The sequence below is a fragment of the Eschrichtius robustus genome, chromosome 2, assembly GCF_028021215.1.
Source record: "Eschrichtius robustus isolate mEscRob2 chromosome 2, mEscRob2.pri, whole genome shotgun sequence".
Classification (NCBI taxonomy): domain Eukaryota; kingdom Metazoa; phylum Chordata; class Mammalia; order Artiodactyla; family Eschrichtiidae; genus Eschrichtius; species Eschrichtius robustus.
Window position 1 is genome coordinate 49,014,717 of NC_090825.1, and position 15,415 is coordinate 49,030,131.

At 32.4% G+C, this 15,415-nt stretch overlaps 1 protein-coding gene across 5 annotated transcripts in view; it reads left to right on the forward strand.

Moving 5' to 3' along the window:
* IPO11 (importin 11) overlaps positions 1–15,415 on the forward strand; it is a 199,144-nt gene that overhangs the window by 53,847 nt on the left and 129,882 nt on the right. For all 5 annotated transcript variants that reach the window (XM_068535393.1, XM_068535392.1, XM_068535396.1 and 2 more), the window contains 8 exons: positions 561–631; positions 3,244–3,436; positions 4,293–4,445; positions 5,762–5,805; positions 7,242–7,332; positions 9,451–9,498; positions 10,283–10,388; positions 13,641–13,767. In XM_068535393.1, coding sequence (XP_068391494.1) covers positions 561–631; positions 3,244–3,436; positions 4,293–4,445; positions 5,762–5,805; positions 7,242–7,332; positions 9,451–9,498; positions 10,283–10,388; positions 13,641–13,767 — 833 coding nt within the window. The remainder of the gene's footprint in view (positions 1–560; positions 632–3,243; positions 3,437–4,292; positions 4,446–5,761; positions 5,806–7,241; positions 7,333–9,450; positions 9,499–10,282; positions 10,389–13,640; positions 13,768–15,415) is intronic.

Below are 15,415 nucleotides of genomic sequence, written 5' to 3' on the forward strand. Positions count from 1 at the left end.
AGGAGAAGAGAATGACATAACTGATGAGACAGAATATGATTAGTATGATTAGGGAGCAAGATAGTTAATGAGCTGATGGACATTATTCTGAATGTACAAAAATTAATTATACCAGGGAAATTATCAGAAGAAAATTGTTAGAAGATATAGGAAAAATAATGATTATGTTAATCTTTGAATTCTTTGTTTTTACTTATGTTGCTTGATAGGTATTTCAAATATGACTAGTTTAGATTTTGAAACTGTGATTCATGATTTTATGGATAAAATTGCTATCCTTTTACTGTGAAATGGGCTCAGTTTGTATTTTAGGATTAATTTTATGAAATATGGCACTGAGGATTACTGTGTCAAGTACAAGTCTTGGTATTGCTTTTTAAAAACTTAATTTTTATTGTTTATTTGTTTAGAGTTGGGAATACACACTAATGAATTCGTAATGCAAAATGTGCAAAAATAAATCTGACGGTATTTTTGTAAAACGTTTTTTCATTGTCTTGGTTGTGAATTTATAGAATATTATAAATTTTTTACTAATATTTGAAATGTATTTCTAACAGGTAGAAGTATAGGTACAGATAATGTATGTAGAGATAGACTGGAAAAGACCATCATTCTTTTTACTAAAGTGGTAAGTTTTTTTTTTTTGATCTTAAGTATGTTTTCTCAGATGAAATGTACATACTCAAATTTAGTAAGGAAAATGATTTTTTAATAAGCATACACTTTCACTTTAGTGTTAAGGTAACTTATTTTCTTACTGTGTATAAGAAGGCTAAAAAAAAAAAATCCCTTGTATCTTGAAGTCTTTAGAATGCATATAAAAATTAAATTTATATACCATATAGCATAGTGTATAAGTCACCTGGATGTAAAAAAAAAACAATCCTAATAAATATTAGAGAAGTTGATTCCCGTAAGGCTCATTATTCTCAAACCCACTGGAAAAAGCAGAGATAAAGAAGACAGCAATGCAGCTCAGCAGAAAGCAGCTAAGGTGTCGCAGTAGATAATACTAGGAAGTCGTTATATTCATAATGACAGATTATCATCATTAATATCAGATATCTTTTGAATATAATTAATGGGTGCATTGTACTAGGCAGTGTGTATATATTTCTGATAAAATTAAGTTTTATAAAAAAGAGTAATTTTTACGAAGTTTTGGTCTTGGAAGTTGGGAAAAGTACAAAGAATTGGGTATAGCAGTGAGGAAGACCTGGTTGGAGGACTGCATAGCCCTAAAACAGGTGTTTGAAGATAGGTGGCAATACCTAAATCTGTAGCATATTTCCCCCTTTTCATTGAAGGATCATTAATAGGGTTGAGACTGTCTGTTCCCTGGAGGGGCCGGTGGAGCAAAGGAGTAGAAATGAGCTGTTCTTATTTTTTGTGGTTGGGTAGCAGTTACTTTCAGTTTCAGTTGTCTTCATTTCCAACTCTTATGTTCCAAAGAGCCTCAACAGCAAAGCCCACCTCATCCAAGATCCAGATAAAATTGACTTAGATCCTTTAAGTTAAAAACAAAAAACACATAGCAAAGTAAAACAAAATGATGTGGTTAGGCAGTGGGGCTACACAGTGTGAGTATATAATACAATTTATGAAATTCATATTTATGGTCTTATGACTTTATTAAAGCTTTTAAAATTGGAACATTTAAAATATGCCTCCAAATAGAACTGAGTAACTTTGAATCGACATGAGGTTATCACTCAGCTTCAGCAATTATCAAAGTAAGGTCATGGTCAATTCTGTTTTTACCTGTATGCTGCTTCTCTCTCCTTTCTGTTTGTTTTAAAGCAAAGCCCAGATATCATATAGGATTATCTATAAATATTTGAATATGTGTCTTTAAGTGAAGGATTTAAAAAAAAACATATAATCTAACAATATTATCACATTTAAAAAGTAGGAATTACTTCTTAATATCAACTAAATATTTAGTCAGTTTTCAGATTTCTCTCATAATTTTTGTTTTTTTAAAATTTATTTATTTATTTATTTATTTTTTGGCTGTGTTGGGTCTTCGTTTCTGTGCGAGGGCTTTCTCCAGTTGCGGCAAGCGGGGGCCACTCTTCTTCGCGGTGCGCGGGCCTCTCACTATCGCGACCTCTCTTGTTGCAGAGCACAGGCTCCAGACGCGCAGGCTCAGTAGTTGTGGCTCACGGGCCTAGGTGCTCCGTGGCATGTGGGATCTTCCCAGACCAGGGCTCGAACCCGTGTTCCCTGCATTGGCAGGCAGATTCTCAACCACTGCGCCACCAGGGAAGCCCCTCTCATAAATTTTTTATAGTTTTTTTTCGAATAAGGATTCAATAGTGTTGGTTCTCTCTGTCTTTTTTTTTTTTCTTGTTACTTATTTGTTGAGGTAACAGATCATTTCCTGTAGAGTTTCCCGTGTTGTGGATTTGGCTGCCTACTACATCCTGATGTGTTATTTAACATATTTCTTTGTCTCTATATATACCTCTCCTACTCCCATATTTGTTATAAATTTCTAGTTAGATACAGAGGCTTGATCACATTCAGACCTTTTTTTTTTTTTTTTTTTTTTTGGGGAGGAGGGTGGCAATGACAAGAATACTTTACAGGTGATGCTGTGTATTTCCTATTGCATCACATCAGGAAATGCACAATGTCTGGTTGTCTAAAATTGATGAGTGAGCTATCATAAAGTTCTTCAGTAGCCTTTCCCTTATTTAGCAGCGATTGATGATCATAGCTTAGATCTGTTGTTTGATTAGGGGTTACAAAATAATGGCAATATAATTCTGTTATTCCTTTTGCATTTATTAGCTGGAATTCTTCTATAAGGAAGAGATCTCTCTCATCAAATGTTTGATACATTGAAATACAGTTGATCCAGGATACTTTTTTGATTCTTTGCCTTTATCTATTACTTTTTAAAAGCCTATCTTTTGTATACTTGTACTTTTTGTATCACATTTGCCCATTGATATCAAATTAAGTATGAAGTAAGTTTACTTCGAACCTTGTACTAGAAATAATAGAGAGTTCAGGTAATGAGATATAATCTGATTTAATCCACTGTTGTATGATGTATCCCAGGAAGTATATTACATGTCTATTACATGTGAAACTGCATATACATATATACATGGACTTCCCACCAAGGTTCAAAACTTGCTAAGTGTTTATAACCAAAGTTATGAGATGTACCTATGAATGATTATATTTCCTATGTGAATTTGATGCATTTTAATTTTTTTTTCTTTATAGCTTTTGGACTTCTTGGATCAGCATCCCTTTTCATTTACTCCTCTAATTCAGAGATCACTTGAATTTTCTGTAAGCTATGTGTTTACAGAAGTTGGTGAAGGCGTTACATTTGAACGATTCATTGTCCAGTGCATGAATCTTATTAAGATGATTGTCAAAAATTATGCTTATAAGCCATCCAAAAACTTTGAAGGTAATGCTTTACTGGTAGTTTTATTTTGTTCACTTCCTTATTTTAATCTAAGCGTGAAGCAATTGCTATTTTTATGTAAGTGTTTTGAAATTCATTTATTTAAGTCTGAAAAATAAAATATTGCTGGGACATGAAATAGAGATAAGGATTTGAGCCTTTAATATGTGAATGCCAGCTTTTAAAAACCATACACTGCATTTAGTAAACTGTCTTTTGCAACACAGTAGAAGATCAGTTGAAGCCCTCCAGTAACCACTGCAGCTCATTTGTAGGCTGTATTTATTTGTACAATTAAAACTTTTCTCTGACCTTGTATAAAGTGACGTTGCTTCTAGACAGGTTAAATTGTTTGTTATATTACAGTTGACCCTCCAACAATGTGGAGGTTAATCTGAGTATAATTTATAGTTGGCCATCTGTATTTGCGGTTCCTATGCATCTGAGGATTCAACCAACCACGGACCGGACCGTGTAGTACTGTAGTATGTACTGTTGAAATATCTGAGTGTAAATGGCCTCGCAAAGTTCAAGGGTAAACTGTATTTGGAATTCATTCATGTACATGTATATCGAGATGAATGAGAAAGTCTTGTAGGACAGAGAGAGAGATACGTAAGTAAGTCACTTCAATATGGTGTGATAATATAGCATGGAAATGTACAAGCTATAGTGGTAAGACAGAAGCAAGACTGATGTGTGTGTGGTATGAATAAAGGCAAGAGCATCTTTGAGATTTGTCCATAATAGAAATGAAAATTTATACACCACTATATAGGAGGTATTTTTAAATTTAAGTTACATAATCCAACTTGGGTAGAATGTCTGTACGATTAACTTGGAAATTTTATTTTTCTAGATAGCAGCCCTGAAACTCTTGAAGCTCATAAGATTAAGATGACATTCTTCACATATCCCACTTTGACAGAGATATGTAGAAGATTAGTCTCTCATTATTTTCTGTTAACTGAAGAAGAACTGACAATGTGGGAAGAAGACCCAGAAGGCTTTAGTAAGTATCTGTTTTTCAGTTTTCGCATGATTCTTTTCCCCCTTCCATCAATAGATATCATTTATTTGAAAGATAGGTATAATAACACTATTTGAATGTAGTACTTTTGTTCTGAGAATCTTGGTTTTTAAAAGTTAGCTTATCATTCTCTCTTTATTAGCCATTAGTACAAATTGAGAAGGAGAAAATGAATGCTTGTTCAAGTATATAGAATTTTTTCCAAAAAGATAAAATTTTTTAGATGTTATGAATATATTCTGTAGTTTAAAACAAAAATATAAAATTAACTGTCTTTCTGTATTATCTTTGTGGTTCATTCTGTATTATTTTTCATTTGTAGAAATTTTTACTTCAGAAAGAAGTTTGGAGATGAAAATTTCTGAATTGCCGAATGGATTACCTATTTAAGTTTTAATTTAAAATTAATTTTTTGATGATTAAAATGTTTTTATAGGAGTTCTTTTTATCTATATGAATTTTAGTACTAGATAGAATATCAGGTCCTTTGCTACAGAAAATCAAGGAATTGTGTGCCTGATAAAGTACCTGTGTGTGAATGAAGTGTTCGTGTGTGAATTGCTTCAGCCATGGTCAGACATAGGCTAGATTTTAACCTCTACTTATCCCTTTGGCTGGGTGCCTTTGTGTAGTTATACACGTTTCCAATATTTTTAGAACACCTTAAACATTTCTGTAAGACTTATCTTTTTTCTCTTTTTCATTTAAAAATATTTTAATCCATTTAGAAAATACAGCACTACACTGTATAATGCATATTTTGTTTTTGCTTTTTCTCTTAAAGTCTTATGCTTCTTATTGCTTTTTTTATGCAGTAATAGAATATTATAACATGAAACACTAAATCCCTAGAGTTTTAAAAGTCCCTGAAGTATTTTACTTTAAATATAGGAAATTATGGAAAATGTGACTAATCATTTGAACTTGTAAAACATCATTATTGTATAAAATGATTCTCAGGATTGTAATGATAGTGTATCAGGTGATGTTGCATACTCTGGGAGTGACAAGTACTTTGAGCTTTCCTCCATACAGAGTTTTTAATGAAAGTGAGAATGCTTATGGATATGAGCACTTGATAGATGACTATGATGTACACAGATAAGATCTGTAGGTTATAGTAAAGAAATCTTTGTAAGGCCTTGTGTTCCCAAGCATGCGCTGTCAGTGTTATTTTAAAGCAGTTTACAGCTATATTATATTGATATTATTTAAAGTCTTTGTTTTCCAAACTGAGATTTTGGAAACATCATTATTGCATTTGTGGAGAGCATCATTTGTTATATTTTTAATTGCAGCAGTGGAAGAAACAGGAGGAGATTCTTGGAAATACAGTTTGAGGGTGAGTATTGATTGAAAGAAAAATTGATAGGGAAAAGTTTAATGCTTCTGTAACTCTTAGTAGAGAATGATACTCTATTGAAGATTTCAAGCATTAAGTCAGACAGATAGGGAACATATATTCATAATTGCAAGAGTCCATATTTGAGAGGAAAGTACTTAATTAAATTATGAACTTAGATCTGAAATTTTTTTTTAAGTTGGAGCTTTGCAAACTGAATTTTTCTTCATTTTACAGATTGATTGGGAAATAACTGTTGTTGCAGAAGTAGGAAATGTTTTTGCAGTGAAAGCTACCTTTTTTTGGCTAGAATGATTTTTTTCCTCCTAAGTATTTCAGTAATTATAAAGCTTCTTTTGATACATTATTTCTCTTACTACCTAGTATGATTCTCAGAGACCAGCCCATTGCTTTTAGTTATAGAATGCTTTTTAAATATACATTTATTGATAAGGCCAACATTTGAGGAAGATTTATCAAATGTGGTCTTTGAACTATTCTTTTTGTTGTGTTTACATAATTTACGTAATTTGCCATTATTTTCCTAAACGTGTGTTACTGTTTTTAGTTTCATAAGCTTTCATAGAAAATATTAGTACTTAAAAGTTTTTAAAAAAAATTTTACTGCTTTAAGTTTTTAAAACTTTCTCTTATGGAAAATGTTAAACATATTAAAAAATAGAATAATATCATGAACTCTTCTGTATTCAAAACCTAGTTTATCAGTTATCAACTCATGGCTAGTCTTGTTTCATAGAAGCACTCTTTTACAAACCACTTAGATTATTTTGAAGTAAATATCTGAGATGACATGTCATTTCATCTGTACATATTTCAGTCTGTATATCTGTAAGATTCCTTTTTAAACATAAAGCACAATACCTTCAAAATTTAATTTTACTTTATATTATGAAACATATCTAGTGATTCAGTACTTTTAAGAATGAAAATGAATCATTCTTTTTATTTGTGACTTCTTTTTGTGTCTGTTAAAGGAAGAACAACTCAGGTGAATTGAATTCATGAATTGCTGTTGTTACTTAGGTCATTGCCAAGAAAATATACAGTTTTTAACATATTAATTCCTGGACAGTCATTTATAATTCTGTAAATGAACGTGGCTCCAGATTGCATTTTAGATTTAAAGAATTATTAATTAAAAATGTAAATTTCTCCTCTCCACAGTTTGGTGTTTTGGAATGCATAATGCCAAATGATTGAAATAGTGAAATAAACGTTCCATGTTAAGAATTTAATTATTAAATTTGATTTTATTTCCGACTGTGTTTACAAAAAACAGCAATAAACTTTTTTTCAAAAAACATCAAGAATTGGAAACATAGAGTTTTAAGAATGAGTATTCTTTGCTTTAATGTAGAATTAATCAATGCAATATACCATTGTTTTCATTAGAAATTTATTTTTTTCCCCAACAGCCATGCACTGAAGTATTATTTATAGATATATTCCATGAATATAATCAGACTCTGACTCCTGTACTTTTAGAAATGATGCAAACACTTCAAGGTGAGGTATATTTTGTGATACTTTGATTTATCTTTTAATTAGTGTTCAGTAAAATATTTTGAGTGCCTACTATGTGCAGTGCACTATTTCCTAGATCATATAGTAGACATGAATTTGAGAAAGACAGAATGTGTGCTTTTCTGAAAGAGTGGCCTTCAAGATAGAAAACAAGGATGGGCAATTCACAAATGAGATAGGCCTTGAATGTGGTAATTAGACTTTGCTGTGATAAGCATACTAGCAGCATAAACAAAATAGCAGTCAAGTATATTGGTTGGAGAAATAGCCTATTTGGAGCATGCTGTAGGAAGTAGTGGGAGAAAAAGTTAAAATAATAAATGTTAGCCTTAGAATGGTGGCAGTGGGAATGGAAAGAAGGTAATGGATTTAAGAGAAAATGATGAAGTGAAATTTTTAGCACTTGATCATTGTACTTTGTACACAAGTAATTAAATTTTTTAACTATCACAAGTGATTTATCATTTTTTTAGTTATTTTTATTATCAGAGTATAGATGATTTACAATGTTATGTTAGTTTCTGCTGTACAGCAAAGTGAATCAGTTATACATATACATATGTCCACTCTTTTTTAGATTCTATTCCCATATAGGTCATTAGAGTATTGAGTAGAGTTCCCTGTGCTACACAGTAGGTTCATATTAGTTATCTATTTTATGTACAGTAGTGTGTGTATGTCAGTCCCAATCTCCCAATTTATCCCTACCCCACCCCCCTTTCCCCCTTGGTAACCATAAGTTTGTTTTCTACATCTGTGATTCTATTTCTGTTTTGTAAATAGGTTCATTTGTAAAAAGTGATTTATCACTGACTAGTCTGCTGTACTGTAAATTTCAGAGAGGAGGCCGTGAACACATCTGTGTTGTTCACACCTTGTTCCCAGTGCCTAGCACACCCAGTAACTGTTGATTGACTTTTGGCAATTAACTGACTGTGCTGGGCAAGGGAAAGCTATCAAAGACTATCCTGAACTTTATAGTGTCTTAAACAGATTATTTGATTGGTTTGGGCAGGAGTCACATTATAAGGGTTCAAGTATTGAGTAGGTGGTAATGTAAGGAAATAACAGCAAGAGAACCTCCTGTAGAGAAAGAGATTCCTGATCTTGTTTGTAGTATTATAAAGGGTAGCTCACTTTTTAGGCTTTTGTTTTCTCAAAAATTTAATAGAGTATTCCTGCTTAAGTTATAAACCAAGGGAAGAAATGAGCTATCCGTCAAGTTTTTTGTGTTCATTTTTAAAGATAATTTGAATATTAATTGTATTTTCAATTTTTCTTGAACCACTGTAGGAAAGTGGGTAAGCTAATTAGGTTACACTGCAGTAAGTTGCTCTATGGTGGTAAGGTTTTCAGTGATTTCAGTTATTTTCTTTCTAGTTCTGGAGCGATTTGCTTATTTAGGGCTGTACTTAACTCTAGTAATTGGACTAGTGAGCTTAAGAAATCATATTTAACAGCAGAAAGGTGCTTTGATAAACTTGCTAGAAAACTTTCTATTCTAAAGAAATATACTTACTAAGTAAACTGTAGTTTTTCCTGTCTTAACCATGGTAGTCTCCTTTCTGGAGAGTAGTGCAGAGACTGCCAGCTTTTTATTCTGAAGTTTTCACGTTATGTAATGGCTCTCATTTTTCTGTTTGTACTTTACATTTTGTTGTTAACCCTTTAATGTATTGTCATAACCTGGTTTATTTTTTATGTTTATAACTTCTTGTGTGAATTGCCTATACTTGTTCTTTTTTTTTTTTTTTCCTATTGTGTGATTCATCTTTTTATTCTTTCTAAGAATTTTCTCTTATAATCAGGGTATAATACAATAGTTAGCAATTTGGTATATATTTTTCTAGAACGCTGCTTGACATAACATTTTCCATATATGTTATAATGATTTTTTAAAATTGTAATATGGCTTTACATGTTGTATCTGTGTTCTCTAACGGTGATGGTAACAAAACTTAAACTTTCTCTTTACACCTACATGTATGTTTAATATCACAAAATATATTGTACTTAATGAATTGAGAAACTAACAAATTGAGTTTAAATATCTTTTAAAAACTAGTTTTATTTACCTTTACTGATACTTATTTTTTTCAGGGCCCACTAACGTGGAAGATATGAATGCACTGTTAATCAAAGATGCTGGTATGTTAAACGAAAACGATTTAGAAACATTTCTTCAGAAGTTGGTGTGTCTCTTTTGTAACAGGTGTTAATGCTGGGAGAGTTGGGATACAAAGATACCTAAAATTTAGGAGCTATCTGGTGGTGGAGATAGTCAAGTAAACAGACAGTTGATTATAACATAGTATCAGTTGATTAATGCTACAATAGGTGGTAATTATGTAGTACTGTGGAAAACTACAAGGTAGTTTTGGTGTACCCAGGGAAAGGCTCCTAAAGAAGTCTTCTGTGAGGGCACAGGATAAGTGAGAGTTAATAAGGGGGAGGGGGCGATTCCAGACAGAAGGAGCAGTAGGGACAGAAGCTTGAAGGGAAGAGGAACAAGCCCAGTTAAGTTTTGAATTGGGTGTATTTTGGTTTAATTGGAACATGGAGTTTAATGGGTTGTGGTGAGAGAAGAGGCTGGAAAGAGGGTAATTAGGGACCCCATAGCATAAAATATTGCATCTATTTGGAAGCAGATGTTGTTTTTATAATTTTTATAATTTGACTTAAATATTTTCAAATGAGTGTAATTTTCTGTTTGAAAGCACTAAGGAGTATTTAAGAAAAACAAAAAGTAACTTAAATAATGTTTCTAAAATGTCTGTTTAAATAATTTCCCAGATTAACATATTGTAGATTTCCCTCTATTAACATATTACATATTTCAAAGTAGTCCTTAAAGCTTATTTTCTTGCATAAGGACAATTAGCATTTTGCCCAGTATCTGAAATTAAATTTTTTTTTTAAATCTTCTTCTTAGTGTATAATGCTGTTGGATTAGCGGCTTATGAGCTGTTTGACAGTGTTGATTTTGATCAGTGGTTTAAAAACCAGCTTCTTCCAGAATTACAAGTCATTCACAATAGGCAAGTATAAAACCCTGTGTTTGTTATATACTTATTTTATCTTATTGATTTTCTAATGAAAACAAGAAGGCATTAAAATTGCTTAAAATTTTAAAAAAGTCATAGTATGACTTAGCTGATAGTGTCTAGTGTAGAAAGGAATAAGACTTGTGAATCTTATAACTGAAAAATAAGCAAAATCATTTCTTGTTATTTTACTTCAAATGTGAATTGTGACATGTATGAAGTGTTTGATGTTAGATAAGCTAGTTTTCAGGAGGAAATTTTTGTTTGTTTTGTTTTTTTGTGGTTTTTTGAATTTTATTTATTTTTTATACAGCAGGTTCTTATTAGTTATCTATTTTATACATGTTAGTGTATACATGTCAGTCCCAATCTACCAATTCATCCCATCACCACCCCCTCGCCCCCCACCCCCGCTTCCCCCCCTTGGTGTCCATATGTTTGTTCTCTACATCTGTGTCTGTATTTCTGCCTTGGAAACCAGTTCATCTGTACCATTTTTATAGATTCCACACATATGCGTTAATATACGATATTTGTTTTTCTCTTTCTGACTGACTTCACTCTGTATGACAGTCTCTGGGTCCATCCACGTCTCTACAAATGACCCAATTTCGTTCCTTTTTATGGCTGAGTAATGTTCCATTGTATATATGTACCACGTCTTCTTTATCCATTTGTCCATTGATGGGCATTTAGGTTGCTTCCATGACCTGGCTATTGTAAATAGTGCTGCAGTGAACACTGGGGTGCATGTGTCTTTTTGAATTATGGTTTTCTCTGGCTATATGCCCAGTAGTGGGATTTGCAGGAGGAAATTTTATGCAAAGGTAACAGAAGATGGAGATCTCTGAATTCTAGAAAGAAATTGTGTACAAAAGGAAGCCAGTTGGAGACTTAGCAGAGGCTAGGCCTGATGCCAGAAGTAGCCTAACCAAAGTAACATCCATCAAAGGTGACTGCCTTGGGATCACACAGAGAGAGCATACTGCAAGTCTTTGGGGAGGAGGAGTTGCAGAGACACCATGGCAAAAAGTATTTGGACACACTTTAGGCTTGTATTGAGGTGCCTAATTCAATAGTACAGATCTATCTGACATTTAGTAGGATTTTTGCCCAATTCTTCTGTTGAATATACATTTAAATACTTGCCTAATTATTTTAATTTTAGGTACTGAATGAGTAAAATGGAAGGGAAAGGGTCTTTTCATAATTTTTACAAATTTTCCTTCATTTAAAATTAGACACCTAAAAAAAATTCCAAGATACTTTTTTCTTGTTTTGAATCGTGCAGTTCTAGTGATTTATTTCTGTAGATGTGGTACTTGTCAGGATGCCTAGCATGTAGTCATAGATCAGTTAACATATCTTGACTACTTTAATAAATGAATAGAAAACTATCCATATATGGATCATTTTATAAATATTTAGAGCCATAGAATTGTAGAGCTGGAGATGCTTTAAAAGTAATTTTGACCATTAAGTAGCTATCCATTCAGTTATTCAATCATTTATTCAATCAAATATTTTCAGCCCCGGAATTTGCTGTGTCCTGTAGAGGCAGTGGTGAATAAGATGGGCTTCAATTCTGCCCTCAGAGAGCTAGTGAGCCTTTGATGGAGAGAAAGCCTTTAGTAGGGAGACACGTGTTGTGCACTTTGATTGTCCTTAAACCCTTATAGGCTGTTTAGTCTAGACCAGTCAACCATGTATTAATTACATGTTGAAATGGTAATATTTTGGATATATTGCAATAAATAAAAATATTAAATTTTCACATGTATCTTTTTACTTATTTTAATGTGGGTACTAACAAATTTAAAATTGCATATTTGGCTTGCATTATATTTCTTTTGGACAGAACTGAACTAGACCAGTATTTCTCAAACTTTAATGTCCATATGAATCACCTGGTGATCTTGTTAAAATGCAGGTTCTGGTTTAGGTTATCGGTCTGGGTCAGATTGTGTGATTCTGTCACACTTCCAGATAATGATACTGCAGTCCAGGAACCACACTTTGAGGAACAAACTGACTCCTATTCTTAACTTTGCCCAGAAGTGACTGTCATCTTGGAATTTGAACCTTTCTGAGCTTCATTCTCTTTGTCGAGAACAGAGTGTTGAATGTGGTAGTCCCAGAGATCTCAGTCCAAAATTAAAGGCTGTGTGGTTCCTTCATTTACTCTACACAAGTCTTGTTTACTTCCACCTCTGGGACTTTGTTCAAATTGTCCCTGTCCCCTGAAGTGGCATCTTTTCATTTTTTTGCCCCAAATGCTATTTATCTTAAAGACTGTTCAAATCCCATCTCCCTCTGCCTGCTCTTCTCTCTTTCGTTTCTGCAATCCTAGTATATAGTTTTGTGGTCTTTAATTCTTTTAGGTACGTTAAACATTTTGAAAGCAGGGAATACACTTCTTTTGGAACTTTAATGAGTAATTCTTTTTACGTGTTTAATCATATAAGATTATAATTTTCTTAAAAATGTGGTATATTCATTAGTTTACTACATTTTCACCCAGAAATGAATATCATCTTGCCACTAAAATAAATATAATATCAAGAAGAGACTTTGTGGGTGGAATTCTTGGACACAAGTGATTTTTCTCTTTGCCTAAAGAACCTTCCTTTTCTTTAGCAAAGATGGCCATAGAGAAACAAATATATGTACATGTTGCTGTAAATGTTCTATAACTTTAAAAATACAAATCATTATTTTGGTAATCTGAGTCACAATTTGTAATTGGGCACCTTTTACAAAATTAGAAACTTTAGCTGAAATCAATATAAATTTATATGAATATTTTGTATAAGTCTAGAAATTTCTCACAGTGTTCTGAAAATAACCTTTATGAGATTAACAGAATTGGAATTGGAAAATTCCTTTATTATTACTTTTTGGGGCCTCTCCAGCCTTAGGGTTTGGAACATTAGCTAGTTATACCTATTGAGATTAACTTTTTTTGGTTACTTTAAGGAATAGAAGTGGACGTGGTTTTTATGTACATAACTATGTTGTAATTCTTTAATACAAAATAATCAGATTTACAGTATAAGAATTTTCAGTTTTTTAAATCAGAACTTTGTTAGTATTTATACTGTGGTACATTTAAAGTGCTTTTAAACTTTTATATAAAAATGCATATTGCTTTCTTACTACATTTTAGATTTAAACAATGAAATATACTAAGTGAAATAGGCTTCTTAAAATATTTAACATTTTAATTTCATGATTTTCCCTATCTAGGTATAAGCCATTGCGACGCAGGGTGATTTGGCTCATTGGTCAGTGGATTTCTGTGAAATTCAAGTCTGACTTAAGACCCATGTTATATGAGGCAATTTGTAACTTGCTTCAGGATCAAGACTTAGTGGTATGTTGCTTAAAGGTTTTAAGAGTTATTTTTATAAGTTTAACATATGTTAAAGTTCAAATTCAGAAATGGTTTATATCTTTCTTTAGAATGTTGGTGGCCTTTCAGTGCTGTAGTTATTCCTTGGTGAGTAGTTTGATTTGAGGGAAGAAAGTCCTTTGATTATTTTTTGCCCTTCTCATCACTAGTAAATGAAAAAAAATTTAACCAAACTCTACTAATCTAAAATTATTTATAATTTTTTAATAAGAATAAAAGAAGGCATTTAAAAAAAAATCCTTTTATAGCTTTACGTGTCCTTTTTCTTATTCAGGATAGAATTTGTCATTTTTACATTTAAGATAACACAATAATCTGTTTCACCCTTACTATTGATTTTTTCTTTGTGTCTCAGTTTTGAGGGTTTTTTTGTTTTGTTTTGTTTGACTTTGGAATTGTTTCTTTTAGGACTTTATGTATAGTGTTCACATAATATTCTTGATTTTGTGTTACTGAAAACTTGATAATGACATCTTCGTTGCTTCTTTTGTTCCCCTTCAAGGCAAGTAGGTGTGCTGCTTTATTATATGTCAGTTACTCAGAGGGCTTTTTTTTTTTTTTAATATTTATTTATTTATTTGGTTGCGCCAGGCAGGCTCCTTAGTTGTGGCATTCGAACTCCTAGTTACGGCATGCATGTGGAATCTAGTTCCCTGACCAGGGATTGAACCCAGGCCCCCTGCATTGGGAGCGCAGAGTCTTATCCACTGCGCCACCAGGGAAGTCCCCAAAGAGGTTTTTTAAAAGAAGTTCAACATAGTGTGGAACAGTATCCTCCCCCCACCCCACCCCCACTGTTGGTACTTTATTTTATGCCTGAGTAAGTATATTCATGACTTAACTGTACATTTTCTTTGTCTTGTGCTTAGGTTTGACTCCAGCATAGTCTTTAAAAAGTGAATCTGGTTGATTTTTTTTCTGAGCTTCTAATTATTTTTAGATAAAATTAAGTGATTCCCCACCCCCCCCCCAAATTATGCTAAGATCTTGTTTAATCATTTCTCAATATACCACCTTTTAAAAAAATTTCGAACCTACCCGATTATCGTGTTTTTCAGCAAAGGCTTGGGTCATACTTTTCTTGTTTTCACATGTGTGCCACGATAATATAAACTACTTTTCATGTTCAACGAAGGAAAACATAATTAGAGAAATTACGAAATTAAGAAAACATTATAATTGCAGAAGCAATGGTACATTCTAAAAGCAAATAGAACTGATTTTTGGATTTTCTTCTTAAATGTTACCTACTTTGTGTAAATAATTGAGAATTTACTCTAAATATCATTCTGTAATTATTAAATAGTTTAAGCATCCCGTGCTTAAACAAGGGAATCCGGTTTTATTTTACCATGTTTAAATTCTTAGAAGTTTGTTAATATAATAAAACTTAGCTGTTTCTAAGAATACTATTTGCTGGAATTAATTTACTTTTGTAATAGCTTTAGAATAAAGCATTTGTAAGATTTAAGTTTTGTTTTCCTAGTTGGAAATATTATTTGCTGTTCTATTAGTGGTATCAGAGAGAAGACATTAAATGCTTTATGAAAGTGTTACAAAAGATTTAAATTTCAGGTCAGTTTTCTGTGGGAAAGAGAGAAGTTTCTTG